This window comes from Triturus cristatus, chromosome 4_1 (assembly GCF_964204655.1).
Source record: "Triturus cristatus chromosome 4_1, aTriCri1.1, whole genome shotgun sequence".
Taxonomy (NCBI): Eukaryota; Metazoa; Chordata; class Amphibia; order Caudata; family Salamandridae; genus Triturus; species Triturus cristatus.
The window spans coordinates 324,850,128-324,874,605 of NC_140585.1; the positions used below are offsets into that span (position 1 = coordinate 324,850,128).

General features: G+C 42.4%; 1 protein-coding gene across 6 annotated transcripts in view; it reads left to right on the plus strand.

Moving 5' to 3' along the window:
- LOC146854878 (sodium- and chloride-dependent GABA transporter 2-like) overlaps nucleotides 1-24,244 on the plus strand; it is a 1,159,405-nt gene extending 1,135,161 nt beyond the window's left edge. For all 6 annotated transcript variants that reach the window (XM_085652286.1, XM_085652283.1, XM_085652284.1 and 3 more), the window contains 2 exons: nucleotides 6,161-6,331; nucleotides 22,559-24,244. In XM_085652286.1, coding sequence (XP_085508412.1) covers nucleotides 6,161-6,331; nucleotides 22,559-22,627 — 240 coding nt within the window. In that variant the 3' untranslated portion in view covers nucleotides 22,628-24,244. The remainder of the gene's footprint in view (nucleotides 1-6,160; nucleotides 6,332-22,558) is intronic.
- The last annotated feature ends 234 nt before the right edge of the window (nucleotides 24,245-24,478 follow it).

Genomic DNA, 24,478 nt, shown 5'->3' on the forward strand with positions numbered 1-24,478 from the left:
AAGTGAACATATATTTTTTTATGTTGAATATTTTTATATAATAATAATTATATTATAATTTGTTTTTATTTTATTATAAATGTTTTATAATTTTATTTATAAATACAAGAAAAATTATTAAAATAATTTAAAAAGTCTCATTTTTATTTTGATATACTTTTATAATTGGGAATAGATTAATGTATATGTATGATGTGTATTATTTTATATGTGTTTATGATTTTATTTTTAAATATAACATTTTATGAGTATATTGTTTTGCATTTTCCTTCAGTTAATATAGTTTGGGGTGGGATTAGTAAATGATATATGTTTAATGTAAAGGACCTTCCCTGAGTTAATACAGTTTGGAGTGGGAACAATAAATTATATATGTTTAGTGTCCAGCACCTTCCATGAGTTAATATAGTTTGGAGTGGGAATAGTAAATTAGATATGTTTAGTGTCCAACACCTTCCATGAGTTAATATAGTTTGGAGTGGGAATAGTAAATTATATATGTTTAGTGTCCAGCACCTTCCCTGACTTAATATAGTTTGGTGTGGGAATAGTAAATTATATATGTTTAGTGTCCAGCACCTTCCCTGACTTTATCTAGTTTAGAGTGGGAATAGTAAATTATATATGTTTAGTGTCCAGCAGTTTCCCTGAGTTAGTATAGTGTACGGTGGGAATACTAAAAAATGAGTTATTTAATTTGGAGTAAGAGTAATGATAAAAATGTATGTTTAAGTGGTAATAGTATTTTTTATATGTGTATTAAAAAATAAATTTATGTCTGACAATTATTTTAAGATAAACATTTTGGGCCCGATTCCGATTCCGCTCGGAAGCACTCCTGACGGCATCCGTTAAGAGCGAGTCAGAGACATACGCATGATTTCCAGGCATCTAGTACAGCTGTACGAGCGAGTGAGTACTTTGCGAAAATCACCTCGTGCTCCGAGCGACTCGTATGCGTCACAGAGCTCCTCCAGATAATTTCGCCATGGCCGATGTGCCCAGCACAATGGGGTGGATTCCCGTACGACCAAGTACGATGCGCGCGTCGAGCAGCCGAATCGAGTCGGACGCTTCGACTCAAAAAAGCTCTGGGAAGAGGACTTCAGGGGTCTGTAGCAGGCCCCCCTTCACCCGGTGCCCTACGACTCGATCACTGGGGGGCCCTACACATGCATGCACGGTGCTGGCGGGACCGAGGCATCCCCGCGACATGGAGTGCACTTGTCCGAAACGTGCGTTTTTTGTCTATGGGAGCCTATGTACGCAACGTACACCAGGCTCCCATAGACTCCAATGGAGCTGCGAGCGACCCGAGTCCGTCAGCACTGCAACGCATTGTACTCTGTCGCAGGGAGCCCAGGAGCCTGAGTCGCTCAGAAAGCTCTATGAGTGCGAGTCGGCCGTAGGGCTTTCCCAGCGAGATCGGAATCGGGCCCTTTAGTGTAACTACAGAAAAAATAATAATATAGGAATTAAATACAAAACAATATTTATATTTTATTTATGTCTTTATTTTAATTCAAAAAGGCAAGCAAAGAAATGATATGCCTTTATTTTTATTAACATTGTTTGAGATATATATATATATATATAATTGTCATACAGAGAAACAATACTTTTTTCTTTTTGGATACATTGCATTTTTAGTACATATTTAAACATAAACATAATATTAAGTAATGCTGGTCAATCTTCATATCCTCACCTTGAACACCCTGGATCTTTATTTTATCCTTCAACTATGGTTCTTCCCTGCAAGAGTTGAGGCTAGCCCATCAGTATTAAAGGTGGGGATTCTTATCTGTGAAAAATGTGTACATCGTGCTCCTGACAGTCCAGTGGACTGAGCAAGGTAATGCATATAGTTATGCTCTTGGGGCATTTCACCAGGCCTTCTCTGACTCGACCCCATTATGTGTCACACTTTATATGCATCTCTTACTTGCTGGTTTCACTGATTTCCCCTTTTCTTTTGCTATTTCTCTTGGGCCATTGCTGTTTTTTCCCCCATGTTCGATTGAAGATGTTCCTGTTATCACTCTTCATCTTACCCTCCAAGGTGAAACATGCTGGTGCCCAGGCCTTCTTGCTCAGCCTGCAGGTTTGCAGAATCCTCTACCACACGCTACAACTGCACCACCCCCTGCTCCACTCAGTAGCCCCTCACAGGTAATATGCGATGGTCCAGTCAGGGTGCCATGGATCCAATGGACGGATGACTGACAGGTACATCAGCTGGGAGTGCGCCACAGGTTGGTGGTGCCAGTGGGTGGATGCACCGGGATCATATTCGGGTCTGCGCTTACAGAAGACCACTTTACTGACAAGGAAACAGTCTCTGTACAAGATTCAACCTCCCAGCCTACACAAGTAATTTCCAGAAAATGATCAGTTAAAGAATACCATGAGCGTTCGTGGAAAAGACCCAGAACCTAATCCAGTCCAAACCTTATATAGGTGAAGCCCTCCAGTGTGACACTCTTTCAAACGTGTCCCCTCTACCCTTGTATCCTGCCCAGAGGAAGAACTTAACCTAAAACACACAGGACCCACAAGAAGGTCGGAACATCTCGGCATACTACTTTGCAGTGGTCAGGATACCACCATTTATAAATACAGAAAAAAGTAATACATACATGAAGGCGAATAGAGAAATAACGCCTCTATGACCTCCCGAGGAACATTCAACCACAAAAGGGCCATTGGCTATGTTTTTAACCCCTTTCTTCTGAGGGCTAGACTATGTCCCAGCTAAAAGAAACATATAACCTTGAATAGTTCAAAATTCGGGACACTTTCTTATGAAATTGTGATCGTATGTGTTTCATAAATGTAATGTCATCAAGTTGTATCATATATGTTGTGTCTCTATTATGTTTAATGTGATACGTATGTAATGAATAATTTCTATTTGTGTTATATATGTTTACTGCACAAAACCTAAGATTCTCCAGGTGTTGTTTTGAAGTAAAATCACTCTAATCAGAGAAAAATCATCTTCCTTTCTGCTTATGCCATGTTTTTTTAACTCATGTAAAATGATGGTGTATAGATCGAGATGAAAAAAAGGATGGGTGGAAACCAAGGGGTCTATTAGGATGGCAGGCAAATCTCCACTGCCGGGTCTCACCGCCGGCCAGGTGGTGGAGATCCACCTGCCAGATGTCCCTGGTTCACCCACCACCATATTAGTATGGCTGGGGGCACCGCGGCAGACGGAAAAGGGACTCAATATGGTGGCGGTGTCTGCAAGACACCGCCATCCATATTATTATCGGGCATTTCTCATGCCTGTCCATGGCAGTAAATGCTACGGGGGCCCATTGTGGGCTCCCATGGGGTTGGGGTGTGGGGGGCTGCACTTGGGGGTACCTATAGTACCCCCCAGCATTGGCATGGACAAGGTGGCAGGCACCGCATGGTGCCTGTCACGTTGTGCATGCTAATGCACCACGTCCCTTCACAACATTGTGGCGAGCGGTGCTGTGAGCACGGCCCACCACAATGCTGTGAATGCGGGATGCCACCGCCACGGTGGCGGTGGCATCCTAATTGACGGAGCGGGACCACCGCACCACTGGCGACCGGTTCCCCACCGCTAGGGTGGCGGGCGGACAGGAGTCTGCCCGCCATCCTAATAGACCCCCAAGTGTTCAAAGAATAGTATAAATTGAAAGAACGTGAAGTCTTAATTGACAATCATGGATATGATTGATAGGCATATCACGTTAAGAATTACATCGAGAATTATCATATAGGGGGTACACTTTCTTTCAGTACAGTGTGGTTGTGGCAACACCCTCAGTTGCCGGGCAGATGAGACGGCCTGCCGGCAGGAACCCACCTATGGTTGCCATAGAGGTGTGGAGAAGCAGAAGAGTTGAGAAGCACAGGGTGAGCAAGCTGTTTAGCCTGCCATGCCGACTGCTTCTGTATGTCAGCCTGCAGTCACATCAGACGCCTAGCACTCCAACTAGGCCTGGGTGGAATTTCAACTACGCTGGAGTAATCCAAGTAATTTCTGCAATTCTGTGTTACTCTTTGATGTAGAATTACCAATAATAACACTATTATTCCTCCTTTCTAATCAAGTGTAATTTGTGGGGGGGGAAATCCTGCAACAAGAGCATATTTATTGAGCGCAAGAGGCTTCTTGCACTCGCTATTCGAGTTCCCTAACATTTATCACTTTTATAGTGCAAAATGCATTTCTGTGTCCATTTTTAATGTAAGGGTGCATTTTGCACTGAGACACAAAAATGGCACTAAATGCTGGCATTAAGTTGGGGAAAAATCCTGCCCCAAGAATACATTTAGTGAGTAGCAGCTCACGCTCGCTATTCGTGTTCTGTTGCATTTAGCACTATTTCAGTGCAAAATGCATCATTTTTGATGAAAGGGTGCATTTTGGGCTAAGAAAATAGCTTTAAATCCTGGAAGTAAGATGGGGAATATCCGACCTCAAGAGCACATGTAGCAAGCATGACTGGCTGATTGCTATTTGTGGTCAGTTTCATTTAGCACAAAATGCATCCTCGCATCCATTTTGGACACCAGGGAGTATTTTTGTGCTAAGAAATAGTGCTAAACGCAGAATTACTCTTCTTTGGTAATCGAAGTGCAATCTCACAGAATTCAGATATGTAATTCTGCAAGATTACACTACACGGAATTATGTGAGTTACGCCCACCCCCAGTTCTAAAGCGCACATCTTAGGGGGTGGGTATAATTCGATCAGTGTGTGAGGAAATCCCCCCCACGAAACATTTTGGCAGGCTTGCCCCGCCACAATCTATCAGAATAAAATAGCTGGGGAGATAATGGGCATACACCTCAGCATTCCAATCCGTATGCTAATTCCAATTTACTAAAGGTTTGTAATTGTAATCAGGACCCTTGTGTCTGGAGATCACTAGAAGTACAATAACATCTCCAGGGATTAGCAAAGGCTGGCATAAAAGGATTGCAAATAATTGCTTGCCAAAAGCATAACATCCTGGAGATTCTGTCAGTTCCATTTTCGTTCGTCGAAGAACTTTGCTTCTTTTTTCTAGCTTTGTCAGCTAGAGAGGTGGCCATTGATGTGACACATGTTTATGTGAAACACTACACCTGGCAATTTTTGATAATATTGAGTTGAGCCTGTATCACATTACTAGGCCCTTCTACCCACTGACTAAGTTGGTCTAGGCATGGTGGAAATTAAATATTCTGTCACTTGATTAATGACAAAAGGTCCACTGTAAGGGAGCTGACATGTCATTGTTTATCAATAATCTCTTCCCAGGGGAAACAAGTGGGAGAGTGAAAAGGTGGGAAAATCAGGCGGTACAAATTCTCAGAAACAAAGTAAAAGTTTGGTTTAGCAAGAACTTCAGGGTAAGGGCAAGTGGATGGAGAAAATAAAGTGAATATTTTTGCAGTATGATACCTTCATGATCCAAGAGGAGTATAAATATGGCTGCATAGCCACATTGGAAAATTACAACAGAACTTTGTTTCCTCACATTCAAGTATTGTCTAATAATTTGGTTGAGAGGTGTCAGAGCTAAGTGCTCACATTTAGGGTATTCTTCATTGGATGTTGGATGGAATTGGGGTTTACCACAGAAAGGGCCTAACATCTGCTAGCCAACCTGAAGATATGCCTAACCAAGTGGTAAGTCCAGCCATTCAATAGAGAGAGAGAGAGAGAGAGAGAGAGAGAGAGAGACATTGAGACACTAAAAAACTTCTCATATGATTTCATTTATTGTATTAATTTATGTAACTCATATAGTGTGAATCACAAAGATGAGTGACACAACTTAAGGGGAATCACTGAAAATGCCATTGATTCCCTACCAATATCTTCTACACAGAAACATGCATGCTTGAAGCCAATAGAGTCGCTGAGATCATTTAATATGGAGATGAAAGACCTGAGGGTAGAGTATAAAGAGTAAGGCCATGAATAAGATGTGTAGAGGAAAAGCGTTATCCCCTGCGGGAACAGCAAGTTCAGTCCACCACAAGTGTTGTGTTGTAGGTGACCCAAATAAGACCTAATCGTAATCCTCTTTTTTCTTTGGTTATTCCCTGATGCATACTGTTCAGATCAGATCTATGCATTCACTTCTAATCATGCTCTTCATACCTTTCTAATCTCCTCCACAGGCAACCTTCCTGTTCTCTGTGATTAAATACACACCCCTGACATACGACAAAACGTATGTATACCCATGGTGGGCCAATGCTGTAAGCTGGATGTTGACAATCTCATCGGCAATCTGTATCCCGCTCTGGAGCATCTATAAATTCTACTCTATCAAAGGCTCTTTAACTGAGGTGAGTTCTGATTCCTGTTAGGCAATTCATTCTTCATTCAGCATTGACCTACAAATAGACCAAATCTCTCTGGTTGAATGTACCATGGATCAACACAAGAATGTAGAACAACTGCTAAGCATTTTATCTGTTAAAAACTTTCTCAATTAGTGCATTTTAGGCATCTGATCTTAGAAATAGAATAATTTCCACAAAGTAACTTTTGGACACCATGTTCTAATACACCCCCCTAGAATATTCATTGGAAATTTGAATCTGCATGTGTGATAGCCATGCAGATTCCAGAAAACATGGGTCAGGATTAAAACCTTGATTCCAGTGCAGCAGCCAATGACAGACAGTGTAGTCCTATGCATAAGAGAGTTGTGTTTTCCACAGGAAACTTAGCATTTGTTGCTGAGGGCTAGTAACGTGCGGTAGGTTGAAGCTGGATCTGTGTTTGTGTGGGTTGCTGTCGCTGGTGAAAGAGGAAGAAGCTGACTCCATGCAATGTACGTATACAAGATTATTGTTAACTATTGTTCGAAAGTCACCCTTTTTGCTTGTTCAAGCCCATTTATTTTGTACTGACTGGTGATCGCTGGCTCTGACTATGTCCTGGGCTCTGCTAGCCAGGGCCAGTGCTATGTTCAACTCAAACACTTGTGTTAAGGTACACTTATGATTGGCATGATCTACCCTATAAGTCACTAGTAGATGATAGGGCAAGGTGATAAAAACTGCTTATAAGTCCCTAGTATATAATAGGGCATGGCAGTTTAGAGGTCAGCAGCCTTTATTACACTTGCATGTGTGCACTGCTGAGAGCCTGAGGTCATTTTAAAAGTAGCTCTGTGAAGCAGCACAGCTTTTAAAAGTAAAATTCACTTCAAACTTGACTTTGGAGGTATGGGCACTTTAAAAGTGATAACCTACCTTATTTTTACATTGTGGGTAGTCCCAAGGTCTCCCATAGGCGTTCTGGGGCTGGGGGTCAAGCGACTATAAGAAGGCTCCCTATAAAAAATGTTTTATAAACCCTGGTGAGTGAAAGCTGCTCATTTTGTTTTTCCCCAGATTAGGAAAGTCACTACAAAGTCAACCTCCCAGGTATCCCTTGGGCATTTCAGGGACAGAGCATCCTGTATTTATGAGCAGGAGCTTTATAAAAGAGGTTTTATAACCCCTTTGAGGAAGATGTTGCACATTTTATTTCCCTCACTGAAGATAGTTGGCCTCATAGACTAACATGGCAATATGTTATGGATGCATAACTATTGCTAGGACATTTTGAAATTATCATTTAAAGACTGAGCAGAATGGTATTGACTAATCCAGCAACTTGGCAGTGTTGAATTTATCATAACTTACAGAAAATAAGTTCTGAGACTTTCTTTTCTGTAAGCCAACATCCAGCCTTTAGCACTCTTCCAAGATTGGTCAGCCCTGAGGTGATTAGCCAAGCTGCCTTGAATAGGTGATAAGTGGCCTAGCAGATTGATAGAGCTCTGTGGGGCACAGGAATGCCAGATCAGGGTTTTCGGCCATAAAGCATCAACTTCAAAGGAAGAACAGGTCAAGCAAGCCTGAGAGCCAGGGATATCTCCTCTCCCTGCCAAATGGGAGGCTTAAGGAAGAAATTAACATATGTGTTGGGGACCTTAGGGAAATATGCCATACCATTGGTTTAGTTAGCTCTTTCTCCTCATGATGGATTTGGAGAGAATTGTGCTTTCTGGTACATGACTATGCCACACTTTGGAGGAAGTTGTCATGCTTTGGGGTGTTGCCCTGCATCTCACTGGGCAGGGGTGCGTGTTAGACTTGAGGGTCTCTAGTTGGCACAGGCATGCACTTGTGACAAATAGGGACCCTCGTCTCTAGTCAGGGTAAGGGGGTACACTCCTAAAATAACCCCTGCTCACCCCCTTGGTAGCTTGGCACGAGCAGACAGGCTTATCTCAGAGGCAGTGTGTAAAGCATTTGTGAACACATACAGTAACCAAGTGACAACACTACAGATGGACACCACACATGTTTTATATAAAAAATAAGTATTATTTATATAGATTTACCACAAGACCATTAAACGACAAAAATACCCAATACTGTTACTTTAGATGGTAGCAGTTTGCTTAGTTCTCTTTAGTTCTTAAATGCGACACATTAAGTCAATGTACCTTTTTTAGATGTGACACGTAGGGCAACAAAAGTGTTGCAACAATGTTGATGCGTTGAAGATTTTGGTGCAAAGAAATAAAAGCGTGAAGATCTTCCAGATGCGGCACGCTTATCTGATGTTGCGAGAAGACTCGATTCGATGCGTCAGCTGCAGCGGCGACACACTTTACGCGATGCGACGACAGCGGCCTTGCTAGCGACACTCTTCTCCGACGTTGCGAGACGCTTCCACTCAATGCGATGCTGCAGTGGCGACACCCCTTTACGTGATGCGACGACAACAGCTCCGACGGCGGCACGCTTCTCTGTGGATGCGAGGTGCTTTTCTTGATGCAGTGCAATGCGACAACTACGATGGTTGCGATGGCGACACGCTTCTTCCTCGATGCGAGACTCTTCTCTTGATGCGGTGCAATGTGTCAGCTGCGATGGCTGCGATGGCGACACGCTTCTTCGGCGTTGCGAGACACTTCCTGGATGATGCGAGACACTTCCGCTCGATGCGACAGCTGCAGCGGTGACACACTTTACGTGATGCGACAACAGCTCCGACGGCGGCACGCTTCTCCTTCTTGAGTCACGCTTCCAGCTCTTTGCGACACGTAGTCCCTCAGAAGGCCCAACAACAGCAGCAGGCACTTCCAAAGAACTCTGGGGAGCTGGGAGGCGAAGTCTGTTGTTCCTGAGACTTCAGCAGGAGGCAAGCTGTTTTCCAAGCCCTTGGAGATCCTTCACAAGTTGAGCAAAAGTGCACACAAAGTTCCTTTCTCTTCTCTTTGGCAGTAGGCAACCCCTGCAGGCCAATCCCCCAGTTTCAGGGATAGTCTCTCCTCAGTTTCTTCTTGGTTCCTCTCCTCAGCAGAGTTTCTTCTTGTTTCCCAAAGTGATCTACATTCTTGGGATCAGGGTCCCAATAATTAAACCCCCAAATCCTTTGTCCTCTGGGGGCAGAGGAGCCTTTGCCTTGCTCAAACCGGTACTGGTCAGTCCTGGAGCACTTTGTTTACCTGACTCCTTCTTTCCTTTCAGAGTGCAGGGTAGAGACATCAGACGTACCATAGGAGGTGGAGCCAGCATTGTGGAGGGAAGGCACAGCCCTATTCAGGTCCTAGGTGCAATTCCTCCCACCCATCTAAATGCAGATCTCTCTATTCACCACTGGGACACCTCACCCTGTCTCCTGGAATTCCCCAGCCCTGTCACTCAAACTCCAGACAGGGAATACACAGCCTAGCAGAGGCAGGTTTGAATGGTTAGACAAGAAAATGCCTACTTTCTAAAAGTAGCATTTTCAAACTTCACTAAAAGATGTAGTATACCATTCTGAGTTCAGGCATACTAAATTCGAATTTCTACCATGTTCCCTGAGTCAGTTAGGATTATAAAATGTAATACCCAAACTGCCCATTCTGGCCTATGGAGAACAGGTAGCCTTGCAATAGTGAAAAATGGCTGTAATTCACTATTAGAACATGCTACACACACCAGGGCATGTTCTACCTCATCCTTACAATGCACCCTGCCCTTGGGCCTACCATAGGGGTGTCTGATATGAAGAAAAGGGAAGGTTTAGGCACTGGCAAGTGGGTGCACTTGCCCAGTCAGCATGACAGTACCAGACTGCACCCAGGCTCTGCAATGGCAGACCTTAGACACACTTTTACAGGCTGCTTCTGTGGGTGGCACAACCAGTGCTGCAAGCCCACCAGCAGTATTTGGATTTACAAGCCCTGGGCACTCCTGGTGCACTGTACTAGGGTCTGACAGGTAAACCAAACCAACCAATCATGGAATCACAAATTCATACATTAATTTACAATAGGGAGCACTTGCACTGTGGCACTGGACAGCAGTGGCACAGTGCCCTGAGCACCTAACACCAGCAAAAACACATGCGGCAACAGCGAAAAATGGAAGGGAGACTCATGCCAATGTGCCAGGTCTAACAATGCTCATCTGCTTGTCGCCAGAGAACCCTGGATAAATATCTAAGAGGTGCATAGCCTCTCAGTTCTACTGCCTGAACCTAAAAGAAGAAGGAGATTGTCCTGCTGGAATTCTGATCTGCACACATGAGCCCACCTGGTGAAGACTGCACCAACTGCACTACCTAGGACTACATCTCTGAGGACTGGCTTTAAAAAGGAGTAAGGCGTACAATTCCTGCAGCTACAGGTTAACAGATGCTTAATCCACCCTTCTCTAGCCATAGTCCTCCTTTTGGAGTGCATCCACTGGAATTTTTAGGGGCTTGACCAAGTGCATTGTGGAAAGTGAAATCCAGGTCTGCCAAGGACCATCTAGGAGATTCCAGCCCTTTGGATCTGTGTTTTGGGCACTTGGAACCCACCAGGGGACCGTCTGGAAGGACCTTCAGAGGTTTGGGAAACTTTCTGAAAAAAGCACCATAAGATGACCGACACGATCGCGAGAGCCAGGCCGACCACCTTCAAGCCAAGCCGGCAAACCTTAACCGAATCCGGTCTGGTGGAGAGCAGCGAGGTCCCTCTGCAGAAAAAGCTATAAAAGCTATAAAAAGCTAAGTCCAAAGATAAAATTTTGACCAAGGCCTACCGTGTTGGGTATCTGAGCAGGGCTCTATTGCATAGCGGGCCTGTATGTCTTCAACTTCGAGACCAAACATCTGCTCAGTAACAACCAGCCACGTATCCCACAAATCAAGTTCTACAAGCGCTATATTGATGATATCCTCCTCATCTGGGAAGGATCGAGCGAATCACTCACCACCTTTTGTGACTGGCTAAACACGCGTGACCCAAACCTACGTTTCACACATAGTTCTGACAGACACCAGACCACCTTTCTAGATCTTGACATCCATGCAGTTTCAGGAGGACTCATGAGTAAAACACATTTCAAACCCACTGCCCGTAACTCCCTCCTTCACTTTTCCAGTTTTCACCCCCGAGCCCTCCGTGAAAACCTCCCGTATGGTCAATTTCTGCGACTTCGCAGAAACTGCAGTGACCCCAGAGACTATAAAACACAAGCCCAAGACCTTTGCCATAAACTGCACCAACGCGGCTACCCGAAACACATAACTAAGACCGCAAGTAAGAGGGCCAGAAATCAAAACCGAGAAGGTCTACTGACAACCTACCCCAAAGAACCCACCCCCCCTCCACTCAAGTGTGTTACCACTTACAACACGGTGACCAACAAAGTTTCCCAGATCATTAAAAAGAACTGGAAGATTCTCAACACAGGCCACCTGAAATGGGAACCTCCCCTTCTCTCAACTAAAAGAGCTAGATCCATCAAGGACACCATAGTATCTACTAGACCGAGGGTCCCCGCCAGACCTTCCAACACGGTGCTCAACGCCTGGGGCCTCCCCAACATCAAAGGGCACTACCCTTGCGGTAACTGCAGCGTATGCCATATCACAGAGACAACCAAATACCTGAACCTGGAACCTGGAAGGACATGGGAGTTACGCAAACATACCAATTGCAACACAGAGAATGTTGTATACCGGATCATATGTCCGTGCAATCTGACCTACATTGGTATGACCACCCGCAAAGTCAAAACCCGAATCTGTGAGCATTGCAGCACTATACCCTGCAAGAAAAATACCACAAAAATGACCAATCATTTCTTGGAAAACGGCCACACGACCAACGATATGAGATGGGTCATACTCGAAGCCCTAGACCACAACCTTCCCAACATTCAGACCCGCCTCCTGGAACAGGAACAAAGATGGATATATCGCCTTTCGAGCCACATCATTGGTTTGAACGATAATATCCCCTGGAACTGCTTGAGAAAGTCCTGACAGTATCTTCTTAATAGGCCTAAACATTCTGACCTGGAACCACAGGGTTACGCCTATCCATGGCCTTTACCCACAACATAGGTACACCCCATCTTTCCCTCTCCGCTCATCTCCCATTCCAGTTCCGGCTTATCTTGCCATCTGGTATTTCCACCTTCTTACAGGCCCTTGCTTCTACTACTCAGCTGGCCTCAGATGTTTATGTACACCCCTGTGGCTCTCCCACAACACCAGCCTCGTTCATTATTATGAATTTTCCTGTCTTTCTTAAGATCAGGCTTATACTACCTAGTGGGCATATGTTTTGTGTTTAACTGCCCGTCCTACCATGTGTTCGAATTATCTCCAGCCTCCGCGCAGTCATGGGTTCAGCAAAACACCCACCAAGGCTTTCTTCCCCTACGCATGCGCGTAGGACTCCCATCGCTCCCCTGAGCAGGCGCTTTCGCTCCTAATCCCTGGGTATCTGCTGCGCATGCGCGCTAGCCACGCAATACCCCTACACGCATGCGTGGTCCACTCGGCCCCGCCCGAGTTTACCAGCACTCACGCACGTACACAATGGAGTACCTCCCTATTTGTTCTCCGTTTCCCTTGGGTCCCTCAGCATCCGGGACTTCGGGAGGCCACAGTAGGTGCCAGGCGATGGTAGCTTCACAACCAAGTAAGGTGTCTCTCACTCGCTCACCCTGGATACCATTACTTCCCTGCCTACCTCGCTTTTTAATCTTGTTATTTCTTTTGTCCACAGAATTGTTGTAAGGAGCGCCCCCCTCCCGCTTCCTGCATAGCGCTTTCACTCAGCCATAGTGTAATTATCCTTTTTCCCTTCCCCTCGCTGTTTTGCGCATTGTGTTCCTCTCCTTGAGACTGTGCCCACCCCATACCTCTAGCGCTTACGGGCTCCATTTAGCCTCTTCCCACTAGCGCACAGTGGGCCTCTCACTATATACACACCTCATGTAGAGGTCTCACGACCATTGCCGGTATAATCACCTGGCGCTTTTCGTGTATAGTTTACCATTTGCTCATTGTAGTATTGCCGTATTATTTACCACTTGGCACCCCTAGTTCACATAGCGCTTTGCGTCCTACCTAGCATTTCTAATGGTCTTGCCTCCGCCTTTTCGCTTAGCAGCATGATACACCTCAATAGTGTGTGTGTCACCAACGGTACGTTCTCTGAAGACAGGTTTGATTAATCACAGCACTTAAAATCTATTTGAATGTTGCCTGCAATCCAGGGCACCAATGTAATTCTCTTATGTGTCTTTTGTGCTGTCTTGTTTTCTCCCACAGGTTTGCGCCGCAGTGTCCGCAATTGTGTTGACACTGTGTCCACACACCTTAGCGAGTGTGTAGGTAAATAACCTTTTTAATATTTTTTCACCACGTGGCTCCTTATTATTTTTATACGTGAGCTGAAACATGTAGACCCACAACACAGCCAACTAGCAGATAATTATTTCTTCATTAGTTGCATCACATATCTTTTTAGTCTATATCCTGAGCCGCCAATAATAAATCTTCTAATGGCAAGGATTCTCAGAGATATATGTTTTTAATCATCACCACATCACATTCTTGCACCACACCAGCTCCGCTGTAGTCAGGCGTTGCAGCACAACCGGGGGGCATTCGGCCACCCGGTTGGGGCTCCAACGATGAAGCATGACACCAACTAGGTTGGTGTGTGAGGGGCCTTTTAACCCACTTTGTGGGTTCCCAAACATTGCTTCATTTTGACCGTACCACACTACATTGGGTCTGTCCACCTTTGACAAAGTTTATCTCTATTGCACTTGGCCTTAAACTTTGACTTTTTCCCGGACAAGCATGACCACATGTCCAGAAGTGGCGCTATTGGTTTTTAAGCACTAGAAAGTGTGTATTCTTTAAAAAGGAATATCTCTGATTACCTACTTTGGACATTCATGCTTTTAGTGTTATTTTACAGATAAAATATTTCCAATTTTTATAAATTGGTGTGGGATTTTTATTGTGTGTTATGTCTTACGTATTTACTGTATTGGTGTTTTTAAATACTTGACATGCCTGCCTGCTAAGTTAGGCCTTTTTGCTCAGTGTCAGCTACCAAGCGTTGAGTAGGGGACTAATTTATAGAGACCTTATTTAGGACTTAGTACTATGTATGTAGCCTTATTGCTGGTGTTAGGTGCCTACCTGCCACTGCCAATAACTTACCTCCCAACATTTATGGAGCATGAAGAGGCTGCATCAAGCATGAATGTTTTGTAAGATTTTGAGTCAGAGATGGAGGGTAGATCAATATGTGGAGATGGAAAACAATAAGGTAGAAATACAAATTAAAATTGATTTAAAGAAAAGGACAGAATAACTGTGCAGTTATCTGCAGCACAAATAACACATCAATAATTGTAAGGTTTATGGCTAGAGGGCCAGAATGGTACTGGGTAAGCTGATGAAAGCTTGGTTACTTGATCTGGATGGGCTAGTCCTAGAATAATGAAGGTTTATAGAGGTGTTAGCGGAAACAAAAGGAGACACATAGAATTATATATCCGTGAAGAGTGTGCTGTTTACCTAGGAGGTTTGAGTGACATCAAATAGACAAAGAGAGTGAATCTTGACTATTCTATGGTATCACTTGTGAATCCTGAGACGTAAAACATCCCTGGCATTCACATTTTATCTATCTTTATAATTAACTTATGTATGGCCCCTCAAATAATCTATCCTTGTTTTCAACATCTATGGAGGAGCAGTGGAGAAAGGGAGGTAGCCATGCATAAGATGGCATCCTCTCTTTGAAAGATAAAAATACCTCGTCCCCTGCCAGCCACGCCTACCAACATTTAGATTTAATCTAAACCCGCCAAAATTAAAATAAAAACAACCTGGTGCCCCTGCTGCTAATCCCAACACAACACTCTGTATATTACTATCCCGTGCAAATTCATGTTGAAAAAAACTCATTGGACTCTTGATGCACACCCCTACCACCATCTGTGACCGTCTGCCTCCTCCCTGCCCAAACCTAAGGTCTACACTCTTAAATTAGAGGCGAGATGGTGCAACACTAAACTGGACTCTGTAAGAGCTGCAGCTCGGTTTGACTTCCTTTCCTTTGTGAGCGTGTGTCTGAAGAGACATGGGATGGAAAATGAAATGCCACAACAGTAGGAACCAGTGTTAGTTTTCCACTGTCACGTCATAGCCGTTAATAACCTGATTTCAACATGGTTATTTCACATTTTCCACTGCAAGGGTGGGTAGAAAGTCATGATTTTATTAAAGGTATGGTGGCTGATATTATGCACACCTCTTTATTGCCACTAAAAACAGCAGCAATTTAAAACACTACCTTAGAACGCTAACTACATTCCAATCCACTACATATTCCTGAACCAGGCAGCTATCTTCCTTCTTTTTTGCTGTGAACAACCTGAACAGTTCCTTATTGTTTTCCTTATTCCAAATGATATAACTAGATCCGAGGCTCCTTATTCCTCAGCTTTACTTCTAATAATCAAAAATTAATGGGTGGGCACTATCCACTGGGAGGGATAATATCAGCCTGGGTGTCTTAAATAAAACCATGGGGGCCGATAAACAGAACTAATCTGAGATAAAATCCTTAACTTACTACTTTTGGTGTTGACAGAAGGCACTTAGTAGTAAAGTTAGGACTCCTAACTTTACTACTGCTAAACTGAGACAAAATCCTAACTTTACAACTTTCGGTATTAACAAAAGGCATTTAGTAGCAGTAAAGTTAGGAGTTCTTACTTTACTACTACTAAATGCCTTCCATCTTGATGTGATTGAACAGCACCCAGTTGTTTAATTCCCTTACATTTCTTACTGGTCTCATCCTCTTGTATTTTTCTCTACTAAAAACAAATGACTCACAAATCCAACTTAATTATTGCTTTCTACCTCTCTAGCTCCTTTTCTGAAGAGCTCTTCCACTTCCAGACTTACCATCTCCGTTTGCTTTTGTAAACCTTAATGCTCTTGGCCACCTTACCTGCTCTGTTATCCCCACAAAATCTATATGATAACCCTCCACACTGTTCAGAACGAATGGATCTGCTGTTATCTCTTTCCATCTCCTAAAAAAAGGACGAGTCTGCCACCCAGCTTTATTGGGGTACGTAAAGGTTATTTTTCTGAACATACCTTGATATCCTCTTAATCTTCTTTCTCTCCTAAATCTTCCCCTCTGTCTCTGAAGGTAGAAATTTGGATACTGGTATCCATAGGATCTATTCCCACGCAAAAATGAAGCCAGCCTGATTCCAAATCCTAGGCTGGGAAATCGACCCTGCATTCTCCCAGCCCTTCCAAAAACCTTGTTCATATCTTCACGAACCTTTTGGATGGAATTAAAAGCCCGTACATATCTGCCATGTGATCAGCAGTTACCTATTGCCATTGTGGGGACAAAGGATGTTGATTTGTGTGAGGATCAAACATACATTCTCCAAGCGGGTCTTTCACTACTAGATTCTGCTCTTTACAAACCAACTCTTTCTTATTTTTTTTTCTTTTCACTTCATCATCTGAATCATGAACAAGAAATCACTACGTGACCACTTGATGACTCATCAAATGCAACTGCCTGTGACTTTTTTTTTTTTTTAAATATTTTTATTGGTGCATCATCTCAATGTTATACAATGACCTTAAAGTTTGCATGTTTAAAAAAAAAAGAATAAATTATATGGTTACAGATTCTATACTCACAACATTGCATGTCATTAAAGCCAATGAACTTATAGTGAAAAATAAAAAAGAAGGAACAAAGGTGTTAAATCAAATCTGTAACATTTCTATAATATAGTCTCATGCACATTTTGATATTCCCTGCCCCCTCCCTTGGGTTGACCATCTATCCAAATATGATATTGTGTTGGTAGATCTTAAATGTTCTGGGGTGTACCTGAAATGTCGTGTTCCACTGCTTTTATCACACGAGCCATTTGGTCAGTGGTTTTTAACCCTTTTGAGCGGGATCGAGTCCCCCTTTTCCCATATAATGCTTTTTCAAAGTTGTAGTTCGCGATTAGACGTGTTAACCACTGACAGTACACTGGCGGGGATGAATCTAACCAGGCTGATGTTAGGGTAAGGCGATATATTGCCATACTTATAAAAATTAGTTGTTCTCCGGGCATCCCTTGGGTCTCCTGATGTACCCCTAGACAAATCAGGGCTGATGAAAGGTTTATATCCCTTCTTAGGACCTCTTTAAAAAAGAATTGTGATGTCGGTTTTTTAGGTATTTAGTGCAGTACAGGACGCCAGCATATGATCTAAATCCGCCTGGGGCAGCGAACACCGAGGGCATAAGGTCCCCTTCCCAGTTCCCCATTTAACGATCCTTTTTGGCGTATAATAAAGCAAAAAACAAGTTTTATAATACTGCACCTGAAGTCGTGCTGGTATTAAAAGCTTCTGTGCTAATTCAGTGGAATATTGAAATAAATCCTCTGAAATATCAATTTCTGCTTTCCATTTGCTGGCCCGATGTCCCATATCAGCCGCCATCAGGGAATTAAGTGAATTATATACCATTCCAATTGATTGATTATTCTGTCTTAGTTTATCTATAATGGAGTTATTTAAGAATCCTATTGGGCCTCCACCCTTCTTGTTTAGAAAATCACGTATTTGTAAATACTTAAAAAAATCTTTCCAATCTAGTCCATATTGTGTATTAAGATTTTCAAAAGTGATTATATCAGTGAGGGGGAACCACCTTTACAACGTAACTTTTACAACGCACTACAATTACAACGCATTTTTTACAACGCATAATCCATTACAACGCATGATATTACAACGCATGACACTACAACGCATTTTTAAAAACTACCATTACAACGCATTCCATTACAACGCATACTACCATTACAACGCATACCATTACAACGCATAATATTACACTATACTATCCAACACTTACCCTACTGATGCACCCCCTGGAGTTAGAATAGTAATTTTTACCCCTATACTATCCAACACTTACCCTACTGATGCACCCCCTGGAGTTAGAATAGTAATTTTTACCCCTATACTATCCAACACTTACCCTACTGATGCACCCCCTGGAGTTAGAATAGTAATTTTTACCCCTATACTATCCAACACTTACCCTACTGATGCACCCCCTGGAGTTAGACTAGTAATTTTTACCCCTATACTATCCAACACTTACCCTACTGATGCACCCCCTGGAGTTAGAATAGTAATTTTTACCCCTATACTATCCAACACTTACCCTACTGATGCACCCCCTGGAGTTAGAATAGTAATTTTTACCCCTATACTATCCAACACTTACCCTACTGATGCACCCCCTGGAGTTAGAATAGTAATTTTTACCCCTATACTATCCAACACTTTCCCTACTGATGCACCCCCTGGAGTTAGAATAGTAATTTTTACCCCTATACTATCCAACACTTACCCTACTGATGCACCCCCTGGAGTTAGAATAGTAATTTTTACCCCTATACTATCCAACACTTTCCCTACTGTTGCACCCCCTGGAGTTAGAATAGTAATTTTTACCCCTACACTATCCAACACTTACCCTACTGTTGCACCCCCTGGAGTTAGAATAGTAATTTTTACCCCTACACTATCCAACACTTACCCTACTGTTGCACCCCCTGGAGTTAGAATAGTAATTTTTACCCCTACACTATCCAACACTTACCCTACTGTTGCACCCCCTGGAGTTAGAATAGTAATTTTTACCCCTATACTATCTAATACTTACCTTAAATGTAATTTAATATTATGCGTTGTAATGGTATGCGTTGTAAAGGTAGTATGCGTTGTAATGGTAGTGCGTTGTAAAGGTATTTTTTTAAAATGCGTTGTAGTGTCATGCGTTGTAATGTCATGCGTTGTAATGGATTATGCGTTGTAAAAAATGTGTTGTAAGTGCATGCGTTGTAATAGTGTGCGTTGTAACGTCATACATCCATCAGTGAGAGATTAAAAATCTCCAAGCTTGGATAGGCCTTTGTCTATCCATCTCCTGATTGTGGGGTCTTTAAAGATTCCGGGCAGGTTAAAGTTATTACTGATCGGGGTATAATAATTCAGACGGCCCAATCCTAGCATCTTCCGGACTGCCTTCAGGGTTTTATATCCCACAGCCAGCGTCTTATAACGTACTTTTTTGTAGTGAGAGTCATTCAAGAATCTCCAGGCCCATCCCCAGGCCTGATTACCCATTATTAATTCTATAGGTGTGGGGATATGGCTAGGTGAATCCTCCAGTGGCTTGTCGGAGAAAAGGGTGTGATTGTTTAAAAGAGTAGTTGCCCAATAGTAAAGTTTAATGTTTGGAAGGGCCAAACCACCCCTATCCTTTGGTAAAGAAAGAAACCTGTAAGCTCTTCTAGGTTTTTGCCATAAGACCAAATGAACCGGGAAAACGTATATTCGATCTTTTTTATACATTTGGGATTAAATTCTAATGGAATAGCTCTTATAAGATATAAGATCTTAGGGAAAAAAAGCATTTTGATTATATTACATCTTCCAATTATTGAAAGATGCAGATTATATAGTCGCCTCAGTTCTGGTTTTATTTTACCGATCATGGGGTCAATATTTGCTTTGACTAGCTTTTCGATATTAGCGGTAATGTCTACCCCTAAATAAGTGGCGTTTCCTACCTGTCTCATGTCGTCACCCATGCTGACGTTTTTGCAAAGAATCTGGGTTTTGGCTCGATTTAGGGAATATCCAGCCAAAAGGCCGAATCTCGTCGCCTCTCGCTCTACCTTTGCCATAGATTCTATCGGGTTGGATGTTACAAGCGCTATGTCATCGGCATATGCCAATACTTTTGTTTCCCAGCCTTGGCTGATTATCGGTCTAATCCTCTGATTATACTCCAAAGTGCGTAAGAAGGTGTCTGGCCCTGATCGCAAGATGGTATCCGACTTGTTCACTACACTCATACGCTTCTTTTCTCCAACTTTCCAATCTATCTGCTGCCCTTTTGGTGATTACTTCCATAACTAATGATTTGGCTGAAAATATTTTCGCCAGTGCTTCTGAAGGATCCTCACCATCTCTATATGTGATAATCAAGTTTTCTTCTGCAGCTGCTAATTGCGATTGTAAATGCTCCAATAATTGGCATTTTCCCCTATTAAGAGCTAGCGAAAAGCTAATTGTTTCTCCCCTAATTGCGGCCTTGAGTGCATCCCAGACCACTTCTATCCTGGCAATATCCAAATTCTCCTTAATAAATTAAGGTATCCAATGCCCCATGTGTTTGCAGTATTCAGCCTGTGACTCTTTTTAATGGACCATATAGCCTTTCCCGCTGCCTGCTTTTTCTTCTCCTGCGGATCATACTGTCCTGACCTAATATTTTTATTCTCTCTCTGTCCCCGTCCATTTTTTCTCTTTTCAGATACCTTATGTCCTTCTTTATATTCACAAGATCTTCCTGCCACTTTCTACACTGACCAAAACTGTTCTTCCTCATTTTTATTTATCTTTTTCTCCAGTTTTTCCATACAATCATCCAGTTTGTTACCTAACTGGTTAGCCAAAGAAGAAACAGCCTTATTTACGCATTCCTGAACTTTATCCTCCAAATTCTGCTCAACCGACAAGTCAGCCTCCATGATGAATAAACAATTAAATATTTGAAAATTATTCTTACCAAATATACCTCAAATCTCAACAAAAAAACACCAAAATTCACTTCCCCATTGAAAAAAACAGCAATTACAGCATGCACTGCCTCTTTCCTTCACTGGTAAAAATGTTGTAACTGACTGACAGAAACTAACGATCTATTTAATGTACTTAAAATATGGCCATCACGCTGTACATACTGTGCCTCCTTCATCGTCTAATCCAAAATGGCAGAACATGTTTCATTGCATCTACAGTGCACCAGAGGAGTCAACTTCAAAGCTTCTCAGCGGTTAAGCGCTGCACCAGGAAGGTGACCATGACCCAGTGCATGGGGAGGGAAACAAAAGAGAACGCATGGCGAGGAATTTGAACCCAAGGTATGATGCTCCTCGCCACACAAAGCTACTATTACTCTGTACACGCGCCCCACAGACCTCGTGGGTGTGATTTACAAAATAAATTAAACAGCGCGTAACCGCACTTGCCATCCAGGCCTACAAACGATGTACTCGGCTCGATAAAGTCATATCCACACAACTAGTCAAATTATCACCACCCGATAATAAAGCTACTAACCAAATGGGGTCACTTAGGCAGAATTAGATATAAACTTTGAAAAATATGCTGCTTATTTAAACTCTAAACGTAGTACAATATTTCTGTTGCAAAAACAACTTCAAACAATCACCTAATATAAAAACATGAAATAATGATGATATACCCTTAACAACCTCAGCTAAACATTTTCCAATCATGTACTCTTTACACAGACATTTTTATATGTATAGACATCACTCAAACTGAAAATTCTGTGAACTTATCTCATAGGTGAACAGCAACAAAGAAGGAAGATAGCTGCCTGGTTCAAGAATTTATAGTGAATTAGAATGTTATTCGCCTTCCTAGTTCTAAAGTAATGTTTTAAGTTGCTGCTGTGTTGAGTGGCAATAAAGAGGTATGCATAATATTGGCCTCCGTGACTTGCCATAAAATAACACTAATGTCTTCCAGTGGAAGACATATATGGCAGTAGGTTTTGTAAAACACAGGTTTTGATAAGGAAGGAGATGACTTACTTTTAAAATGAATCTCTTTTTCAATGTATTGTATTGGCATTGATATTGCATACTCCTACCGCTTGTAGCAGTAGGAAGTTATTGCTACTCCGACACCTTATGACATTTCTACATGTAAATTGAAGTGGAGAGGTGATAATGGCTAGGGAGGGTAAGTTAGGGTGGGGGAGGAAATGAGGGGAGAGGAGAGGAAAGGAATCTTCACATACAACCTAGGGCAAAGGGAAACAATTAAATCATGTTTGTGTAGGGTTTGTTAAATTGATAAAAGACAGTTGGAGCTTAGATATTTTCTCCAAAGACTCAAGCCCAGATTACACCTTTGGCTTTACCAGAAATTAAGCTACAATTGCACATTTTTGCTATTTTGTGCAAACATACAACAAATTCAAGTCATATGTTAGCTGGTTTGACTGGACCAGTGGGCCATGTAACAACTGCAACTCAGCATACTAGACAGGGCAGCTCATAGTAGGATAAAATGTTCCTTTAAATAAAAAACAATGTTTTTTCTCTGCTTTACAGAGGTTGCACCAGCTCACCAGTCCAGACGAGGAACTACCTCAGAAACTGCCCAACCAAGAAATCTTCTGAGACCCATTACAGCGACCTTCAGAGGCAGTTTATGAATCAGAATCTTAAGACATGATGGAAGATAGACAGTTTTTATACCATGTTTATATTTATTTTTCTTATTATTAGTGCAATTCTGTCACTCCTTATCACCCTCGAGCTAACCTTGATCGTAAATGATGGGTAATGATTTTGGGAGCAGTGTAAGTAATGTTCTCCCTAGTAAGATTTAATAGGGTGCTTCTTTGTGTGCATTACTTCCCAAATACTGGACATCAGAGGAAAAACTAAGTAAGGCTATACCCAAATGAATTGTACAGACAACGGGATAGGTAAAATTAAATCAATAAAACCACTTACCTTGCACTCACCGCATTGACGACGCTATCCCGTCATCTGTCAACTTCCCGCCCCGCCTCACCGCTCTTACCTGTGCTAGCCGTGCCTGCTTCAGTACAAAACCTATTTTCAACATATTACACCAACATTTGCACTATTATGCAAATATGTGTGTATGAGGCTAGGCAGCAGGAAAGTGCACCAGAGTAGAGGGATACACCATCACGGTTATGTTGTATTGATTTGTATAGCCCACTGATCACCCAAGAGGGTATTCAGGTGCTTGGGCAGATGTATTGGTCTGTGGTCCCTAAGATGCCATATCTTAGTACATGGGGGTGAGCGGGTCCTGCTCTCTCGCTGTCTTTCACAGAGCACAGCGCAGAAACTTTGAATATTGTGCTGGCTTCATGAAAAAAACCTTTCTGACAAGACATGGCAGCAAGCAAAGTTGCTGCACTGCATTGCATGAAAAGGAAAGAGCAGAAATGCTCCCTATTTCTGCTCTCTCCTTGTGCTGACGCACTGTGTGCAGCCTAGTGCCAACCAGTACACTGTTTTTGTGCAGGAAGGATCACCCTATTGCAGAAAAAAAAACATCCTTTGAGACGTTTTCCTCTTTTTGTGTGTGCTGCAGAATGAACCACACATGGAATGAGGAAATAACTAGATGAAGTAAAGATATTCCTCCTCTTTACATGTCATTTGGGAAGGCATAGCATTTTGAAGCATTCACAGGTCTACAAGCCTTTGTAAATCTAGAGATGCAACAAAATCCATTGGTCAATGCTTGGGAACGCCCATGGTCCACCCAAGGAGCACCTTCCAAGTTGAAGTGGAATGTAATGCAGCCCAAGGAGCTGCCTTGCGTTACATTTCTCCACAAAGTCATGCAAGCCAACACAAATCAGACCTTGCGCAGCTTTGTAAACATTACTGAAGCTTTTGCATTGTCCTTGCGTCGCCTTGTTTGACACAAGGACAACAGGATAACGCAAAGGCCTCATAAATATGTGCCTAGATTTTCAAAACTTCCTCAATGTTCCCTTATTACAAGCTCCAGGTTTTGCAACTGTTACTCTTTACACAAGCACAATGAGAATATATCAGGTGAAGTTTGTACATTATTTCATTCATAACTGTCTAAACACTACTGTTTTGTATTGTATTTTATATTTTATGCATTTCTTTCCACAAACTGTAGTCAATACATTTATTGCTACCCTAGACCTCTTGCAAGCCTAAGAAAAGAATAACCAAAGTTGTACACGAGAAAAATAAAAGAAAACGTACAAATTCTGTGTGAAATCGAAATGGTATATGTCACATGATATCCAACATGTATGTCAATGTCCTGACAAAATATGTTTATTTTTTTCCCCAAGGTATACGTCTTTCCTAATTTAGTAGAACAGCAGTAATGTTCTGTGTACGTACATCAAGATTTCTCTTTTTTTTGTGTACATAGGTAAGAAGGTTGCCCCTTGTGAGATTTATATACTGACATAATTAGTTTCACAAGGCTTTATTCGC